The sequence below is a fragment of the Haemaphysalis longicornis genome, unplaced genomic scaffold (genome assembly GCF_048455015.1).
Source record: "Haemaphysalis longicornis isolate Haplotype H1 unplaced genomic scaffold, Haemaphysalis longicornis Haplotype H1 scaffold_1, whole genome shotgun sequence".
NCBI classification, from domain to species: domain Eukaryota; kingdom Metazoa; phylum Arthropoda; class Arachnida; order Ixodida; family Ixodidae; genus Haemaphysalis; species Haemaphysalis longicornis.
The window spans coordinates 217,939,650-217,955,404 of record NW_027526203.1 but is presented as its reverse complement, the minus strand read 5'-3'; the positions used below and the strand labels follow the sequence as shown (position 1 = coordinate 217,955,404).

At 46.8% G+C, this 15,755-nt stretch overlaps 1 protein-coding gene across 3 annotated transcripts in view; it reads right to left on the bottom strand.

Moving 5' to 3' along the window:
- Positions 1 to 15,755, bottom strand: part of LOC144142021 (stomatin-like) — a 120,302-nt gene that overhangs the window by 22,229 nt on the left and 82,318 nt on the right. For 2 of the 3 annotated variants that reach the window (XM_077673450.1, XM_077673462.1), the window contains exon 8: positions 11,251 to 11,431. In XM_077673450.1, coding sequence (XP_077529576.1) covers positions 11,251 to 11,431 — 181 coding nt within the window. Of the gene's footprint in view, positions 1 to 1,604; positions 5,279 to 11,250; positions 11,432 to 15,755 lie in introns of those variants that run through there. The other variant, XM_077673457.1, reaches the window with a different exon arrangement.

Sequence of the window (15,755 nt, the reverse complement as noted above, 5' to 3'; positions counted from 1 at the left end):
GTGCACATCACTTTGATTTGATTTGATTGTGAGGTTTAACGCGCCGACGCTACACAGGCGATGAGGCGCGCCCTAGTAGAGGGCTCCGGATTAATTTTGACCACCTGGGGATCTTTAACGTGCGCCGAAATCTCGAACATACGGGCGTTTCCACTTTTCGCCTCCATCAGAAAAGCGGCCGCCGCAGCCGGGAATCAAACTCGCGTCTTTGTGCTCAGCAGCAGAACGCCTTAGCCACTGAGCCACCGCGGCGGGTTGCACGTCACTTTGCTGACTGCTTCTTTGACGCTTGGTTTTCCTTGAATTCACTGCAGAGCTCCATTTCGCTCCAATAAACTTTATTCCTTCAAGAACCCTACGTAGTCCTTTGCTACGTGGCAATATGAAGGAGCAGTGAAACTATATGCAGGGCTGTAGGCAAGAAAAAAAATATTTTTATCGCGCCCGGTACCGCTCTTACCACGATATTGTTGAGTAATAGCGCCGGCAAGTTCATGCAACCGTACAGTAACGCACCAAATCGTAGCGGACATTAAAATGACTTCGTTATCACCGCCACGTAGTGACAACCACACTGGCGCCCACAGGCGACTGCACTAGGCGCAGCTTTAGGTATTTACGAAGATTGCGCAAAGGTCGCAGCATCTTCTTCATCTTCTGCGTCTTCATAGTAGTCACCATTTTCAGCACGACTACCCACGCCAGGGCGAAAGGCATTATTCTGCAGTTCATGCTTGAAAAAACAAATCGGAATTGAACATAGCACATGTGTGCGATTTTATGCGCAGGCATACACTAAAGCCCAGCTAAGTTAAACATGGGTACGTATAACGTGCGTGCGTGTGCGTGCGCGTGCGTGTGTGTGTGTGTGTGCGCGCGTGCGCATCAAGGAAACCTCCTTGGTGCGCGCGCGTGCCTAAGTGTGCGCGTGCATGCACGTACTTGCGTGCGTGTGCATGTACGTGCATTAAACCATTTTGTCACAGCTGGGCGAGATACATAGCGAAATCATCATTTCTCCCCAGGGCGGCCGTAAGAGATACCGCCGTATTCGGTCCCTTGTTAACCAGCTTGTGGCCAGAGGCCCATCGCACCCCCCCCCCCCCCTTCCTATTGTGTGGACAACGGCTCACCAAACGACGAGCGGGACAGTTAGTTGTAAAATGTATTAAGGAATAGCGCCACAAGCAGCTGCAATTGCGAGCTGCATCAGCAGCCATGGCTGGCGAAGGTGAGAATACAGGGCTACGTTGCAATGACTCTTCGCAGTGAAACAGCTCACGGATCGTTGTGTGATATGCGGCATACTACGATACACCTATAATTAACCACAGCATTGTAATGCAACATTACAACACGTTTCCCGTGTGTTTCTCACGTTGAATTTCTTGCGCGCCTTCTGATTACCGCTTCCTATTTGCCCCCCCCCCCCCCCCCTTTTCCTCCCCGGGAGAAAAAGGGGGTAACAGGCCGTAGGCGAGTAGCAGAAGGTACAAGTTAAGTCAGTTGAAAGCTCGAGCCCCTTTGAAGAATTCACTAACGCGAAGACGCCTACGTCAGTTTGTGGGCGTGGTCTCAGCTGACGAAAACATGGTACGATAGGGATATAAAAAATAATAGTTTTATTAGGATGGTTGATAAAAAATATATCTCCACAGTCGCCAGGAGACCAAGAATGAAATCCGTGCAAAAAGTACAAAAGGCAGGGCGTAACAACAAAATCACACCTTGATTCCGCAAGCAGAGATACCAAACAGTCACGGCGAAACAATATCTCTGAAACGGTGCATGAAAGTATGCCGGTGCCGAGGCACACTGCCGGTGCCCTCAGTACACACGTGTGAACTGGCTAGGTAAGTGGAGTCACATTAGTAACATCAAAATAAAGCATTATTGGCGACCATAAGGGAAATATAAAGCAAGCCGCACAATGCATCAATTAAATTCAAAATATGCTCACTGCGTGTTTCCAGGTACAGTGAATGAAAAAAAAAACTGATAGGCTAACAGTGCTGCAATGGGTTAACAGTGCTGCTATATAATATGCATCTAGCTACACTTCATAATCACTTGTTTCACAATTAAAAAGCTGCAAGTTGCTTCTAAATAACGCAAAGAACTCCACGCTATTGCAACAACTCGGCCGCTATTTGGCATAAAGATATCAAATCAAACAGCTCAAAATGATGTTATCCGCTCTCATATGGCACAGCTTTGACCTGAAAACACACACACACGCACGCGCACACGCACGCACAAAATGGCTAGATATATTCACAGACAAACAGTGTAGCGCTGTCACCCGATGCACATCTGTATCCCTGAACTGCTGCTTCTGCTTCCACGAAGATAGTCGAATATTCAAAGTAAGAATTTCCCACCAAATTTCCCAAAGTCCGTTTTTTTTTTTTTTTTTTTTTAAGTTCCTCACGCAGCGTGTCAACGTACCTTGTTTGCTTTGCTCGGATTCGAAATGGCAGCACCGTGGTTATGAAGGAGCATTAAGTCTCCGAATGTTTCCGTAATAACGTCCCGAAAAACGCGTTCCGGTGTCTTGGTCATGTGTATTGTCTGCTTTAGAATTGGACCGTTTCATCAAAGAAGTGCATTTACGATATGCGTGCAGCCATAAGCAGTCGAGGTCAGACAGGGAGGCGTCTCAGCCTCCTGATTCTGCCCTGTTTTTTGCCGTTATTTATAAGAGCTCTTCCCTCACAGCTTCGAGGTTACATGGAGACGACCATTGTATTCAACGCACTTCTGTATGCAGTAATAAATAGTTTTTCCATTCGGACAGCAAACCTCTGCTACTTCCACTTTCGTTTGGGTGCTTAAGCACTGTTTCAATAAACGAAGCAAGCTCCGGCTTCGGGTCATTCTCTCCGAGAATAATGCGCTTTGTAGATTTGCAATACCCCAGTTACATGGCGGAAGTAACCGCAGTTAAGTTTAACCGTGGTTACTAAAGTTTAACCGCGGTTATCACAAACTGCGGTTTTGGCTGTTACACGCGAAATTCTAAGTGTGGTGACCGCGGTCCCTTGGTTGTGAACGTAAAAATAAATTACCACACTTTTAACTTCACAATAAAAAAACAAAAGAGAAGCAGTGTAGACAAAAGGAAATATTATTAAAGCAGTCTCTTCAGAACCAAACGCAACGCACTCGCGCGCGGCGAGGAGATGGGTTTCCCCAGCAGCCCGCAACCGGCTTGGTTTGCTCAGGTCTGCTCGGTGTTGGGAACTTTGGCCGCCGCTATCTCTACAACTGCGAATTACAATCCATAGCACAATTTTTCATCGCACTAACATCCACTTTCTCGCATGTGGAAGTTCTTTTCCGCGATCAGATTGATTTCGAAGAGCGGCGATAAGCTGTTGCTGCAGTGGTCTGGGCCGGTTCGAGCCGCTTGCAGTGCCGTGCGGGCAGCCGCGCCGGCGTGTTTGCAGGCACGGCAGACGTGCGCGCCGATCGTTTCCGAGTGCTGAAAACGCTTCATGATTGCCTGCTTTATCCATTATTTGGGCGGGCGACGCGCGGAATTTACAAATTTAGCAAGGCTTTTGTCATAGTTGATCGGGTGGATCGGGAAACGAGCCGCTGCTGACGGCCAGTCGAGCTGATTGCGAGAGCGACGCAAAGAACGCAAGCGCCTCTTGGGGTCAGCTTTGGGGCGCCCGCTAATTGATAACCTTCGTCTCCTCCGAACGCCGGGTGATTTTTTTTTTTTTTTTTTGCCTCCGCTCATGCGCCGCCACTTGCGCCCGAACTGACTTTTGCGATTTTGAGCACTGCGGCTGCGGGAACTGCGGTTAGCGTGTCCGAACTGAGGTGGCCAAGCTCAGTTTGCGTTAACCATGGTTAGCGGGGTAACCGCAGTTTCGTCTGTCGTGTAACGCAGCAAACTGCGGTTTTGTCTTACTGCCGTTCGCTTAACCGTGGTTAACTGTGCCCCTGTAACGACGGTATAAATGTACATGGTTCTATAACCGCAGGCGTAGCGAATGCGCAAGAACCAGAATCCGGTATGCAGGTTTTCCTGTATACCTCTCACGTGCCTGTATACATGCGTAAATTTCTAGCATTCTGTCAGCATGCAGCTACAGAAAGAATGCTCCAGCCTATAGACATGAAACTACTCACGAGCAAAAGCCACGCGCACGTGCATATATAAGAGCACTACGCTGACTGCACCATATCTAAGAACACTCTAAAGCAGGTGTCCACGGCTAACACGCTTACCTTATCTGCATGAATTTGTCTTTGAATGCCAAATGTCTTTGAATGACTGTTACACTGTCCGTTCGACTCCCTTCATTGACAACATGTCGGCCATAAGCGCGCTTATTCAAGTATACGCGGAGATTAGCCAAACAGCGCCATACTTTCTGGCGGGTTGATAGGAGCAAAAGCCCGGATTCATTTTCATTTACTGGCATCATGTTAGTGTCATTACTAGGTATTACCTTGAAACCAATGTAAAGGAACACGGACAGGTGGAGGTAACATGCCAAGTTCGCTTTGGCGCCAAGAAGAAATTTCCTCTCACGCTCGGGACAGCAGAAGAGTGGGAATTTGTTTCCTGGATTCCTTATATACAAAACATCCTATCATATGAAGCTCCGCACAGGCCTTATCACATGTACTCTTTTCATTGCGATTTCATGCAACGTGGGCCTGCACTATCATCTGGCGTTCAGTAAACACCACCACAAACACGGTCGCGCTATGGGTGGCCGCTCTGGCCAGATCCGACGCCGAGATTCAGAAGTACTTTATTCTTCGAGCCCAAATAGGAGAACAAGGGTCTGGGGCCCTGGGAGGAGAGCACCACCCCTATATAGGCATCGCGATACCTCTTTTTTAATCTCTCTCTCTCTCTCTCTCTCTCTCTCTCTCTCTCTCTCTCTCTCTCTCTCTCTCTCTCTCTCTCTCTCTCTCTCTCTCTCTCTCTCTCTCTCTCTCTTTCTCTCTTTCTCTCTTTCTCTCTGCAAACTCACCTCTTTCCCTTCGGTTCTTATCGCTTTCTTAGAAGAGTAAGCAGTGTTAGCCATGCACGACCAACGCCTCCAGTGGCGTTAACTACATGTCGGCGTGCATTCACACACGGCAAAGGTGCAGTCAGGAGAAGGTTTTGTCCAGCCCGCACAACGGGCCGAAACGTGCAGACGAGCAGGCAGGGAGGTGGGTGGGCAGGAAGGCGAGCAGGCAGGTAGACAGCCGGGTCAGGTGCATTGCTTCGAAGTCGTGCTCTGTGACGTTTAGGACGGCGTGTTGCCTGTGCAGGCAACAAGGTGAGGCATGTGTGGGAGAGAAAAAAATACACGCATTGAAACTGTGCCTTTCTTACGTGAATTAAATGCGACACAGCAGCCTGTTACGTCACTGGGTCCCGCCTAACAGCTTTCTCGTGGAGATATAGTAGAAATGCTTTTATCAGCAGCACCCTGATTAAGCACACGCTGATTCGAAAAAGATAACTTGTCATGCGCACGTGACAGCCATAAATTTACTTTATCTTTTCATTTATTTTTCGAGGTATGCTAAAACAGTACCAAAGAATATTGCAAAGTGTGCTGTAAACTAAAGTTCCACATGTCAGGCCCTCGGTTAACATAAGTGGAATATGCACAGAAATATAACAAGGGCTTCTTCGATGATATACCATGTCAGCAGCGGCAAATGCCAAAAAAATAGGCCAATGACTCATCCAGAAAACACGTTTTTGAATGTAGCCAAATACAATATTCAAATTTACGGTTTTTACGTACCAAACATACAATATCGAGCACCTGAGAATCTTTAGTGTATACATGGCAGTTCTCCTTTTCCCATCGTCATCCCAAAAACAAACTGGAATTCAATCGCACGACTTCTTGTCCTGTACCTTTTAGCCACCACGACTTTTTAGGGGCGGGCGTTAGGAACCATACGAGTTATTAGAGCGTCCGGAAAAAGCCTGTTAAGTCCTCGTTCCTCTTGCTTATGGAAGCACCAGAGAAAGCGATATACGACACTCAATGATAAAATATTTAGAATTGTATGAATGTGTGCGTTATTGCATGGATTAATAAACTGCAACGCGCAACATCCTGTGCCTTTTTTTTTTTTTTTTTGCAGTGGAAAAAATCTGTAGGCTAGTACGCTGGCCAAAAGAAGGTGCATGCACCTTCTTTTGGCAAGCACATTTTTTTGGGATCTTGCACATGCGGCATGCATGCCGTATGTGCAAGATCCAAGCGATGTTCGTTGAGCCACTGCACAAGAAAAGCGCGTTGCGTGCATCAAAGACTACTGTTCGCAAAAGGCGTAAATAATGTCACAGAATAGCTCAGTCCCCATGCGTCACCTAACGCAGCGCTGAACACAAATATACCTAAATTGTATCTTTGTGCACAGCGGTCAGGGGCGCAAAGATTTGTATCGTCGTTGACTTCGTTTATTTCGAACATATTTTAAGTGCACCTGGAATAGAAATTAATCATATAGGACTGTAACACTATCTTATGGCGACTACAATGCAATACAAGTGCAGGAAGTCAACACTATTCGATGGAGAAATATCCCCCCGTCAAAGACATTCGCAATTCATCACTGGCTCCTGAGGCAGCGCTACAGCATTTCAAATCGAAATAATTTCCAGCTATTCATCCTCCCCCTTCCCCCCTTCCCGTTTTCTCAGGGGATAATTTAGGGTTCACGTGGGCTCAAGCGCCTCAGCTATAGCCAGTGCCATGGCTCGAAACAAAAACGAAACCAATAGTTCCGCCACGCCAACACTCCGAAGCAACCGTTGAATTTGATTAGAATTCAAGGGGTTTTTCATTGCAGCCTTTTAAAAAGTTATAGCGACGTTTGACTTCGTGAGCACGGGTCACATGCAAGCCTCAAGCCTGTCTCGCTCAGCTCGTTCCGGGCACGTGCTGCGGTGGGCCCTTCGCCTGCGCTGTGAGTGCTACAGGCAGCTAGCTGCCCACATGTTTTCGTATCTTGATGTTCAAGTGGGCTTCTCCCCGGAGGGTGGGGGAAATCATGCTGCTGTGCTTTTCTTCACGTTTCATTTTTAAGTGCGTCTCCTTTGGCCTTCAGCGACACGTATGTGTTCTTCCTCCTTCACCGATCCGCAGCGCAGTCCTCCGTACATTTCGAAGGCGCGTGCTACTCTTCACCCCCAGGCGCCCCACTCCCCCAACCCTCGGTTTCCCCCTCTCTGTTTGGTGACGTAATACATAGTCTCGCCGGCTTCACAGAAGGGACACTAGGCTCGCGCCTAGATGTTTTCAATTTCTCCACTCACCAGAAATATTTTTGCACAGATTTGGCGTCATGCGAAAATCCAGCACAAAGGTGCGTCGCCGCGCTGAAGCTGCAAGAAATGTACGTTTCTTGCGGCTGTGCCAAATTTTAGTTTATAGGTATAAATTTTCTTGGAGGAAAATTTTCAAAACTTCCAGTTAGGGTGTGCTCTAAGTGGTATTAAGAACAAGTTTCTCATGACAAGTTGCTCCTTGATGGGCGCTGTTATTTTTATGATGCTGTCTCGGGGACTGTTCTGCAGACAACACGCCTGGGATCATCATCTTGCTACTGGGCATTCTGTGTCTTCTGTCAGTGCCCGTGCCTCAAATATTGATATTCTGCTTGTTAACTGCCACAGTGTTAAAAATAAAGCTGATGAGCTAGCGAGCTTGTTATCTTCTCTTAACACGGATATAGTATTGGGCTGTGAGTCGTGGCTTGACGAATCAATCTCCAAATCTCAGGTATTCCCCCTTGAATATGAAGCATACCGTAAAGACCGAAATTCGCGTGGCGGAGGAGTATTTATATTAGTAAAAAAAAACATCCCGAGTTTCCCGATTGATTTTAGTGATGTAAGCTGCGAATCAGTATGGTGCAGGGTCGTGCTTCAGAATGGCGAACACCTTACGATAGCAGCGTTTTATCGCCCGCCCAGTGACGGTAGTATTCAGCCTTTTCTTTCATTATCCGACCAGCTGCAAAAAGTGACGACCGATTATTTCTTAATCGCGGGAGATTTTAACATGCCTGACGTGACCTGGGTAAATAATGTGCCTGTATTTTCCTCCAAAGCATCATTGACTAGTGCGTTTGGAGACTTCATTGCCAGCCATGGCCATTTTCAATTTGTTGATATCCCTACTCAGTGCTCTAGCGTTAATGCCAACACGCTTGATCTACTCTTTTCGAACTCCCAACCCTGATTCAATCCGTCTCTGCAATCCCTGGTATTAGTTATCACGTGGGAATAACCGCAAAGGTCTTATGTGACCGCCCTCCTATACCTGTCGCCCGGCCTCGCGAGGTTTATCTCTTTGATAGGGACGATTATGAGAAAATTGCCTGAGAGTTGGATAATTATTTCCCTTTATTTGAATCTTACAGCGCTGCATCCGACATCACATATTTATAGTTGAAGTTCAAGCAAAAAATGTTCACCCTTATAGACCTATACATATCATTTCAGATACTTTCGGGAAAGCAAAAGTCAAACAAGCCGTGGTTTACGAGAGAAATAAAAATACTCATAAATAAGAGAAAAAGAATGTTCAAGAAGCATAGAGCACATCCCGATCCGGATCTATTTGCCAGCCTTGAGCGGCTGGGCGATCTAATAAACTGTAAAATTAAATCTGCAAAAAATACGTTCTTTCATTCTTTAGGCTCAAAAATTAAAAATAACCCCAAACAATTCTGGAAATTGGTGAAGACCAACCGTAAAGATGATAAGGTATTCCGCCACTCACGTTTAATAACAACTCTGTTCTTAATGATGTTGATAAAGCAAAATGCTTTAACGAGTATTTTGAATCTGTCTTTTCAAAATCTCAACGTAGCCAATTTCCAACTTGCGCATACCCAGTACTTCAGCCTGTGCCTGAAATTAACGTTGATCGTTACGGAGTACTCAAGCTTCTTCAAAACATAAAACCAAACTCAGCACCAGGCCCTGATGGAATTCCGAATCTTGTCATTAAATCCTGCGCTTCTGCCATATTTAAGTATTTAACACTATTGTATAACATATCCGTTTCAAGTTCCACACTATGGCAGGATTGGAAAATCGGAAATGTGGTGCCCATTCACAAGACCGGCAATGAAGATTTGGTTCCAAACTATCGACCTATCTCAATGACTATTGTTCGTTGCAAGATGCTTGAACACATAATATATACAGCCATCTTTAACCATCTCCAAAACAACAATTTCTTTGTCGATTACCAACACTGGTTTAGGTCAGGCCGATCATGCATCACTTAAAAAACGAAATTTTCGCACAATTTATTTAAATCTTTCGATAAAGGTGTACAAACAGACTGTGTACTGCTTGATTTTCAGAAAGCTTTCGAGAAAGTTTCTCACAGCATCCTCCTACACAAACTATCTTTTCTTGGCTTACCAAACAATATTCTTTGATGGCTTCAAAATTATCTTACTGGTCGATCCCAAAAGGTTGTAATTATTGGTGTTGAATCAACAAACATTCCTGTCTCATCTGGTGTACCGCAAGTGTCGGTACTTGGACCACTTTTATTACTGATTTATATCAATGACATTGGTGCGAGCATAACTTCAAGTATAAGGCTATACGCAGACGACTGCGTTCTGTACAGGGAAATCCGAGGTGATGATAGGCTGGCGGTACAAACTGACTTAGACAAAATCTGTTTTTGGTGCAGCCAGTGGCTCATGTCCCCAAACGTATCTAAATGCAAACATATTCAATTTTCCCGGAAACGCAAACCCTTCCAAACACAATACTATAGTCTGGGTAATGAAGCTATCCCTCAGGTAACCCACGCTAAATATTTAGGAGTCACATTTTCTTGCGACCTAACATGGAATCGACACGTAGAATCAATAACCACAAAGGCAGCCCGCACGCTTAACTTGCTTAGAAATTTTAAGCAGGCTCCGCAGGCTGTAAGGGAACTTCTATATAGCACAAATATCCGTCCTATTCTCGAATACGGTTGTACGGTTTGGGACCACTTCACGCAAAATCTGATAGACAGTCTCGAGGTCATACAGAACCGCGCTGCTCGTTTTGTTACGCAGAGATTTGTTATGCAGATTCTCTTGGCTGGCCTGCGCTTGCGTCGCGTCGGGCCCTTTTTCGTATGGCGTCTATAAGAGACGTATACTTCAACCGAACACCACTGAACAAAGATGCTTACCTGGTGCTGCCCACATATGTCTCTGATCGGCTTGACCACGCGCTCAAGTTAAGAGAAATGCCCGCTCGTACAACTGCTTTTACGAACTCTTTTTCCCCCCGCACTATAAAATCCTGGAACCAGCTTCCCCAAGACATCATCCTAGTTGCAAGCGACAATGAATTCCTGGTGGCTTTACGCAGTCACCTTGAATGCTAAAACTTGAACGCTATTCTTCCTAGCGTGCATTTCTGTTTTTGCATACTTGTTTTCTTTTATACGTTAGTTAATGCGCACGTTTCTGCATACTTGTGTTACTTTGAATGCTGGGCAGTGTTACTCTTTATGCTACTTTTGATGCTGTCATTTGTTAATTTTTGTCTGGTATTTGTCTCCCTGTTCCTTGTTATTCTTTATAGCTTTCAATTTGTTGGCGCATTTCATGTGTGTAAAATGAGTTTTTACCCCTTACTGTCTGTTATTTGTTTCCCTGTTCCTTGTTATTCTTTATAGCTTTCAATTTGTTGGCGCATTTCGTGTGTGTAAAATGAGTTTTTACCACCTACTGTCTGCTATTTGTTTCCCTGTTCCTTGTTATTGTTTATAGCTTTCAATTTTTTGGCGCATTTCGTGTGTTTAAAATGAGTTTTTACCACCTACTGTCTGCAATTTGTTTCCCTGTTCCTTGTTATTCTTTATAGCTTTCACTTTGTTGGCGCATTTCGTGTGTGAAAATGCGTTATTACCCCCCCCCCCCCTGTAATGCCCTCTGGGCGAAATGTAGGTATGTGAATGAATAAATAAAAATATTTGCGAAGTATTTGGCGTCGCGACAACTACCCAACTTCGGCAATTTTCCCTCACTTCCCAAACTTTATTACACAATATGCATTAAGAGTTTTTGCCTAGAATAGTCACTTACATTGGGACCACTTCAGTGGTCACCACAAACTTCAGCGCTGCAGTGCTCTCCCTGGCTGCAGTGGTGCTTTGCGCCAATTGTGCTGGTGCGTACGATAGTGCGGATGTGTACAACGCAGCCGAAGTGACAGAGCAAAGGGGGTGGCCTCACCGAGCATTCCTCTGAGCAGCTCCATGGGGAGCGGGAAGACGATGGTGGAGTTCTTCTCGGCCGCGATGGACGTAAGGGTCTGCAGGTAGCGCAGCTGCAGCGCGGGGCCGGACTCCGAGATGACGTCGGCGGCCTCCTTGAGGGATCGCGCCGCCCGCTGCTCACCTTCGGCCGCGATCACCTGCGCACGGAGAAGCCTCATTGGCTCAAGAAAACGAAGCGCTCCGCAGGAACCACACTCCAGGCAACCTAAAGAGGAACGAACTAGGCAGTTTTGGCTTGTCAAATTAGTATCCCCGCAGCTGTATTGACAGGCCCAGTGGAACTATTATCAGATTAGTTACTACATGTGTACCCGGGCATAGACTTCGCCGGCATCCTGCGAGTTCACCACCTTGCCAATAAACACTCTCCCAGACTGGCGAAGACGCTATAAACAAACAGGCTTTGTCGTGCTAAGAGGGGAGGCGGTAGTCCGCAGCCCTTCACGAAATGTTCAGGTTTCGGGGGAGGTGAGGTAATGGATGATGCCGCTAACTCGTCCTATCACCAAATCGAGAGTCCTGACGATTACTGTTCGTGCGCAGGCTATGCATTAAGGTCCCATGACGTGGGAGTCTGCTCTGATCCCTACATACCGCAACTTTGCAATGCACGTGAAGAAAATAAAAAATTAACACAGCAGTCCAAATGTGCAATGTATGGTGCGCATCATAGAATGTTCGGAGTTTTTTTTTTATTCTTAATTTTTAGTTCCAGCTATCCCCTCACTTTTCTATAATATTTCACATTTTTTTCTGCTTTTACTTTTTCGGTGCTTTCACGTTTTCTTTTTATTTCAAGAAGGAAAATTGTGTCGAGGAACGCTGGAAAGCCGTGACAATCCAGCAAAACCGCTGCAGCCATTAACTATTGGCGACCCATGCATATATGGTTAAAAAAAATGTGCCACCTTCGCAGTTGAGATGCAAAGACTCAGGCAACCGCGGAGCTGGTGGTCTTCACTAGCGTTAACTTGGATTTTCCCCGGCCTGCCCCTTTCTTTAGAGGAAGATGGTTAAAAATTGAGGCTTTCTCCTTGCAAACTGAGTTAAAACAAAGTCCACAATCCACCCTCCTAAAGTCCACAATCCACTCTGCCAAAGCCCGAAGCCAAGGTCCACTTCAGCTCAGCCAAAGTTTAAAACGAACGCCCACACGATGAACACAAAGATTGGATTGGGAAAACTTCATTGTGGCCTGCGAATAAAGTCCTATTGCTAGGTCTTTATGACTTGGCCGGAGTCGTCACCGCAGATGTGGCCACCCGGCTATGTTCCCCCGCTCCCCGTCACCGGGTCGCCGGGGTCCCCTCGTCTGGCCAGCGCCACGATGACTCGCTGGACAGCCTGGAGTTGTAGACTGATCTTCAGTACGCACCGCCTCCTCGAAGGCAGGCGGCATCCTTCGTGTGTTTGATTCGTCCAGGTATGCGAAGCAATCCCAGACGATGTGCTTAAGTCTTGCTGGGGCTTTGTGGCACACCCGACAGGTGGCGTCCGGGTATGTCTCCGGGTACATCTTGTGCTTTAGGTAGGGGCTCGGGACAGTCTTCGTTTGGAGTTGCCTATAGACGACTGCCTGCTCCCTAAAATGTTGTGCACCCCGAATGCGATAATAGTGCAGTTGGATAGACCCCTGTTTCATAACGCGAGGGACCAAGGTTCGATTCCGACCACGGGAAGCGTTTTGTAGCGTGAGCTACACTGGCCAAGAGTTATCTTCGTGGGTGTTCTTTTCCCGGGGCTTCTCCTCCAAGCCGCCGTAGCACTGAGGATCTGACCCCGGGTATCCTCAACCGACAAACTCAGCCTCCGATACAAAAACTGTACATTTATTTTACAGCCCAGCGGGCGGCTAAAAAACAGTACTCAGGCGGAGCTCGAAGACGACGGGCCGAGCTCTCCTGCGCCCGGATCGCGTCTCTCTTGTCTCATCTTCCCTTCCTCCTGCCGCTGACGGCCGGGGAAGAAGGAAAAGCCAGTCGCCTTCGTCGGTGGCCATCCCATGTGGTGGCGGTTAGGACATCCTGTGCGAGCACGCGCGGCCTTTGTCGGAATGCGCGGAGTTCGAAAGCTGCCGCGCAACACGTGCTTTCCATTTCCGCGCTGCTCGCCCCAGGGCCCGCGCCAGTTCGTGCGTCGAAGCGCCCGACACCAAGGTTGAGCAGTTTCGCGTGGCTCCTTTAGAGCCGTGCTGCGCATGCGCAGGAGCAGTGGCGCCACACGGCGCACAGAACGTTGCTCGCTGCAAGGCGTCTCTGACACACCCCACGCGCCCAGCGACTTCGGCGACCTCCGTCCCGCACGTGGCGGCCCGGTCCACTTGATGATCATGCGAGGAGTGGCCGGGTGTTCAACCGATGGCTCGTGCGTCGCAGCAACATTGGCGTGCGCCTGTGGAACCAGCTTATCTCTGGGACGATTGGTGACGCTGCGCCTGATCCGCTTGATAAATATACATGTGTCACATAACGCGTGTACAGTGTGTGTGTGTGTCATTGAAGCAGCAGTAAGCATGATAATCAAGCTAACCCTAGAGAACCAAGAAAGCTAAGAATAACCAGTTGATTCTTAGCTCGGGCTCATTGTCGGGCTAAGCCACTGCTAATTTTTTTTCTTGAGGCGCGCACTCTAACACATCTGCCCATGGGTTCCTTGCCTCCTCGCCCCTTTCCTTCACACTTATTGGCCTAGCATTTTCTTCTCCCCTTCGCCAAATGGAGTTTCTGTTAACGAGCTGACGGAAACAGCTCTGCTGTTACAAGTTCGAACTGGGTTTTACACACCGAAGCTACGGGTGGGCATAAGGCAGACCGTAGTGCAGGGAGCTATGGAATAACTTATACTGCCTCGAGATTTTTAGCGTGTGCGGATATCTCAACACACGGTCGCTATCATTGTTCGTCTCTACCAGAAAAATAGCCACCGCAGCCGGGGTCGAAACCTGAGCCCTTACTATTCATTCGATACATGGCATGCTATGCATCATAAATATTGTCTGTCTCAAGAAGTTATATTTTTGAGCTCTGAATTTTCTTCACAGGGCATCAGCTACCAAGGGATTAAACTGCATCCATTTTTACAGTATCAAAGGGCACATGAAATAATTTTTTCTACCTTTTTGTTAATGACTGAAGCGCTTTTAAAACATAGGCAAGACTGCGACCAGCGCTTGCATCAGGTTGTCCTTACATCAGGCGGCGCTTAAATCAGGCGGTCCTTAAATCAGATAAAACTAGGTGGCCTTAGATGCCATGGCCTGCGCCAAATATTGCCGTTTACATGGATTAGATAACTTTGAAACCCGCTCGAAATATTTTTATCCCTTTCCCGCATTTTTTTCAAAATCCGGGTTTATGTGCCTATGCTACGTCACAGAAGCAATATCGCCGCTAGTGGCCGGGTTTCCTTCAGAATAATGTGTATTCTCTCTAATAAAGCATATTCTCTCGAATAAAGTATTCCCTCTTTACCGCAACAAAAGCATCACGTATCCACTTTAAAGAAACTCATTGAATAGGCGCCTTAAAGTAAATCCAAACAAAAATAAAACAGAGAATACAAAAATATGTTACAGCGAGTAGCAAAGGACTCCATTCTGTGCCGGCAGTAGCTATAGCTCTCGCAGTGTTTACAGACACGAAGGAAAGAGAGAACGTCTATCGGCCGCCCTGCACCGCATCTTGAACGATGCACGAGTTATCACTAAAGGTATTCGCCCATTAAGTGTGATGCTATGCGTAGCGCCAAAAAAATACAGCGCTGGGATGTATACCTTAATCGTACCTGTATCATCCTTCACGGCTTAGTGATCACAAGCAAGTTTATTTAAGATCTATAGAAGAGTTGTTCACATAGAAGAGTTCACGTAAGTAATGGGGCCCGGCCATTTCTCGACAAAGTTCCATTCATGGATATAATGCCTGAAAGGTTATCCCGGAATGAAGCCTTGATCAGAGGCTCTTGTAAGTTTAGCTAACCAACCGCTGCTTGACCCTCAACACGCTGTGAGAAATTAGAGCGCATCGCCCGAACTCTTGATTTGTTGGTGCAGGCAAAGCTATTTCTTCCTCTTCAGGAGAGATGGCAAGCCCAGGCGCATATCATGGGAGATAAAGCGTACATGTGAGATTAGGGGAGATTACACCGTAGTCCAAAATCAGAGATAAGTGGGATTACGGGAGATAGAGAGCATCATCTTAACATTTTTAAGCATTATATTGCAGGGTCCTTAGATCACAAAGGGCTGACAGAGCATGGCGACAGCGACAAGTACCATCCAGAATTATCACTGTTTTATTTGCGTTCATTACCTACCCACCAATACATTTCGGGGATGAATTTCCACCGCTAGAGACTTATAGAATGTGCTATTTTTGCTTACTTTTCGGTTGGCAGAATGAGAGCGACGTAAGCTTGAGTTATTCTTGGAGCTTTAAACGTGCCTGCTTTTTTCGGCAACAT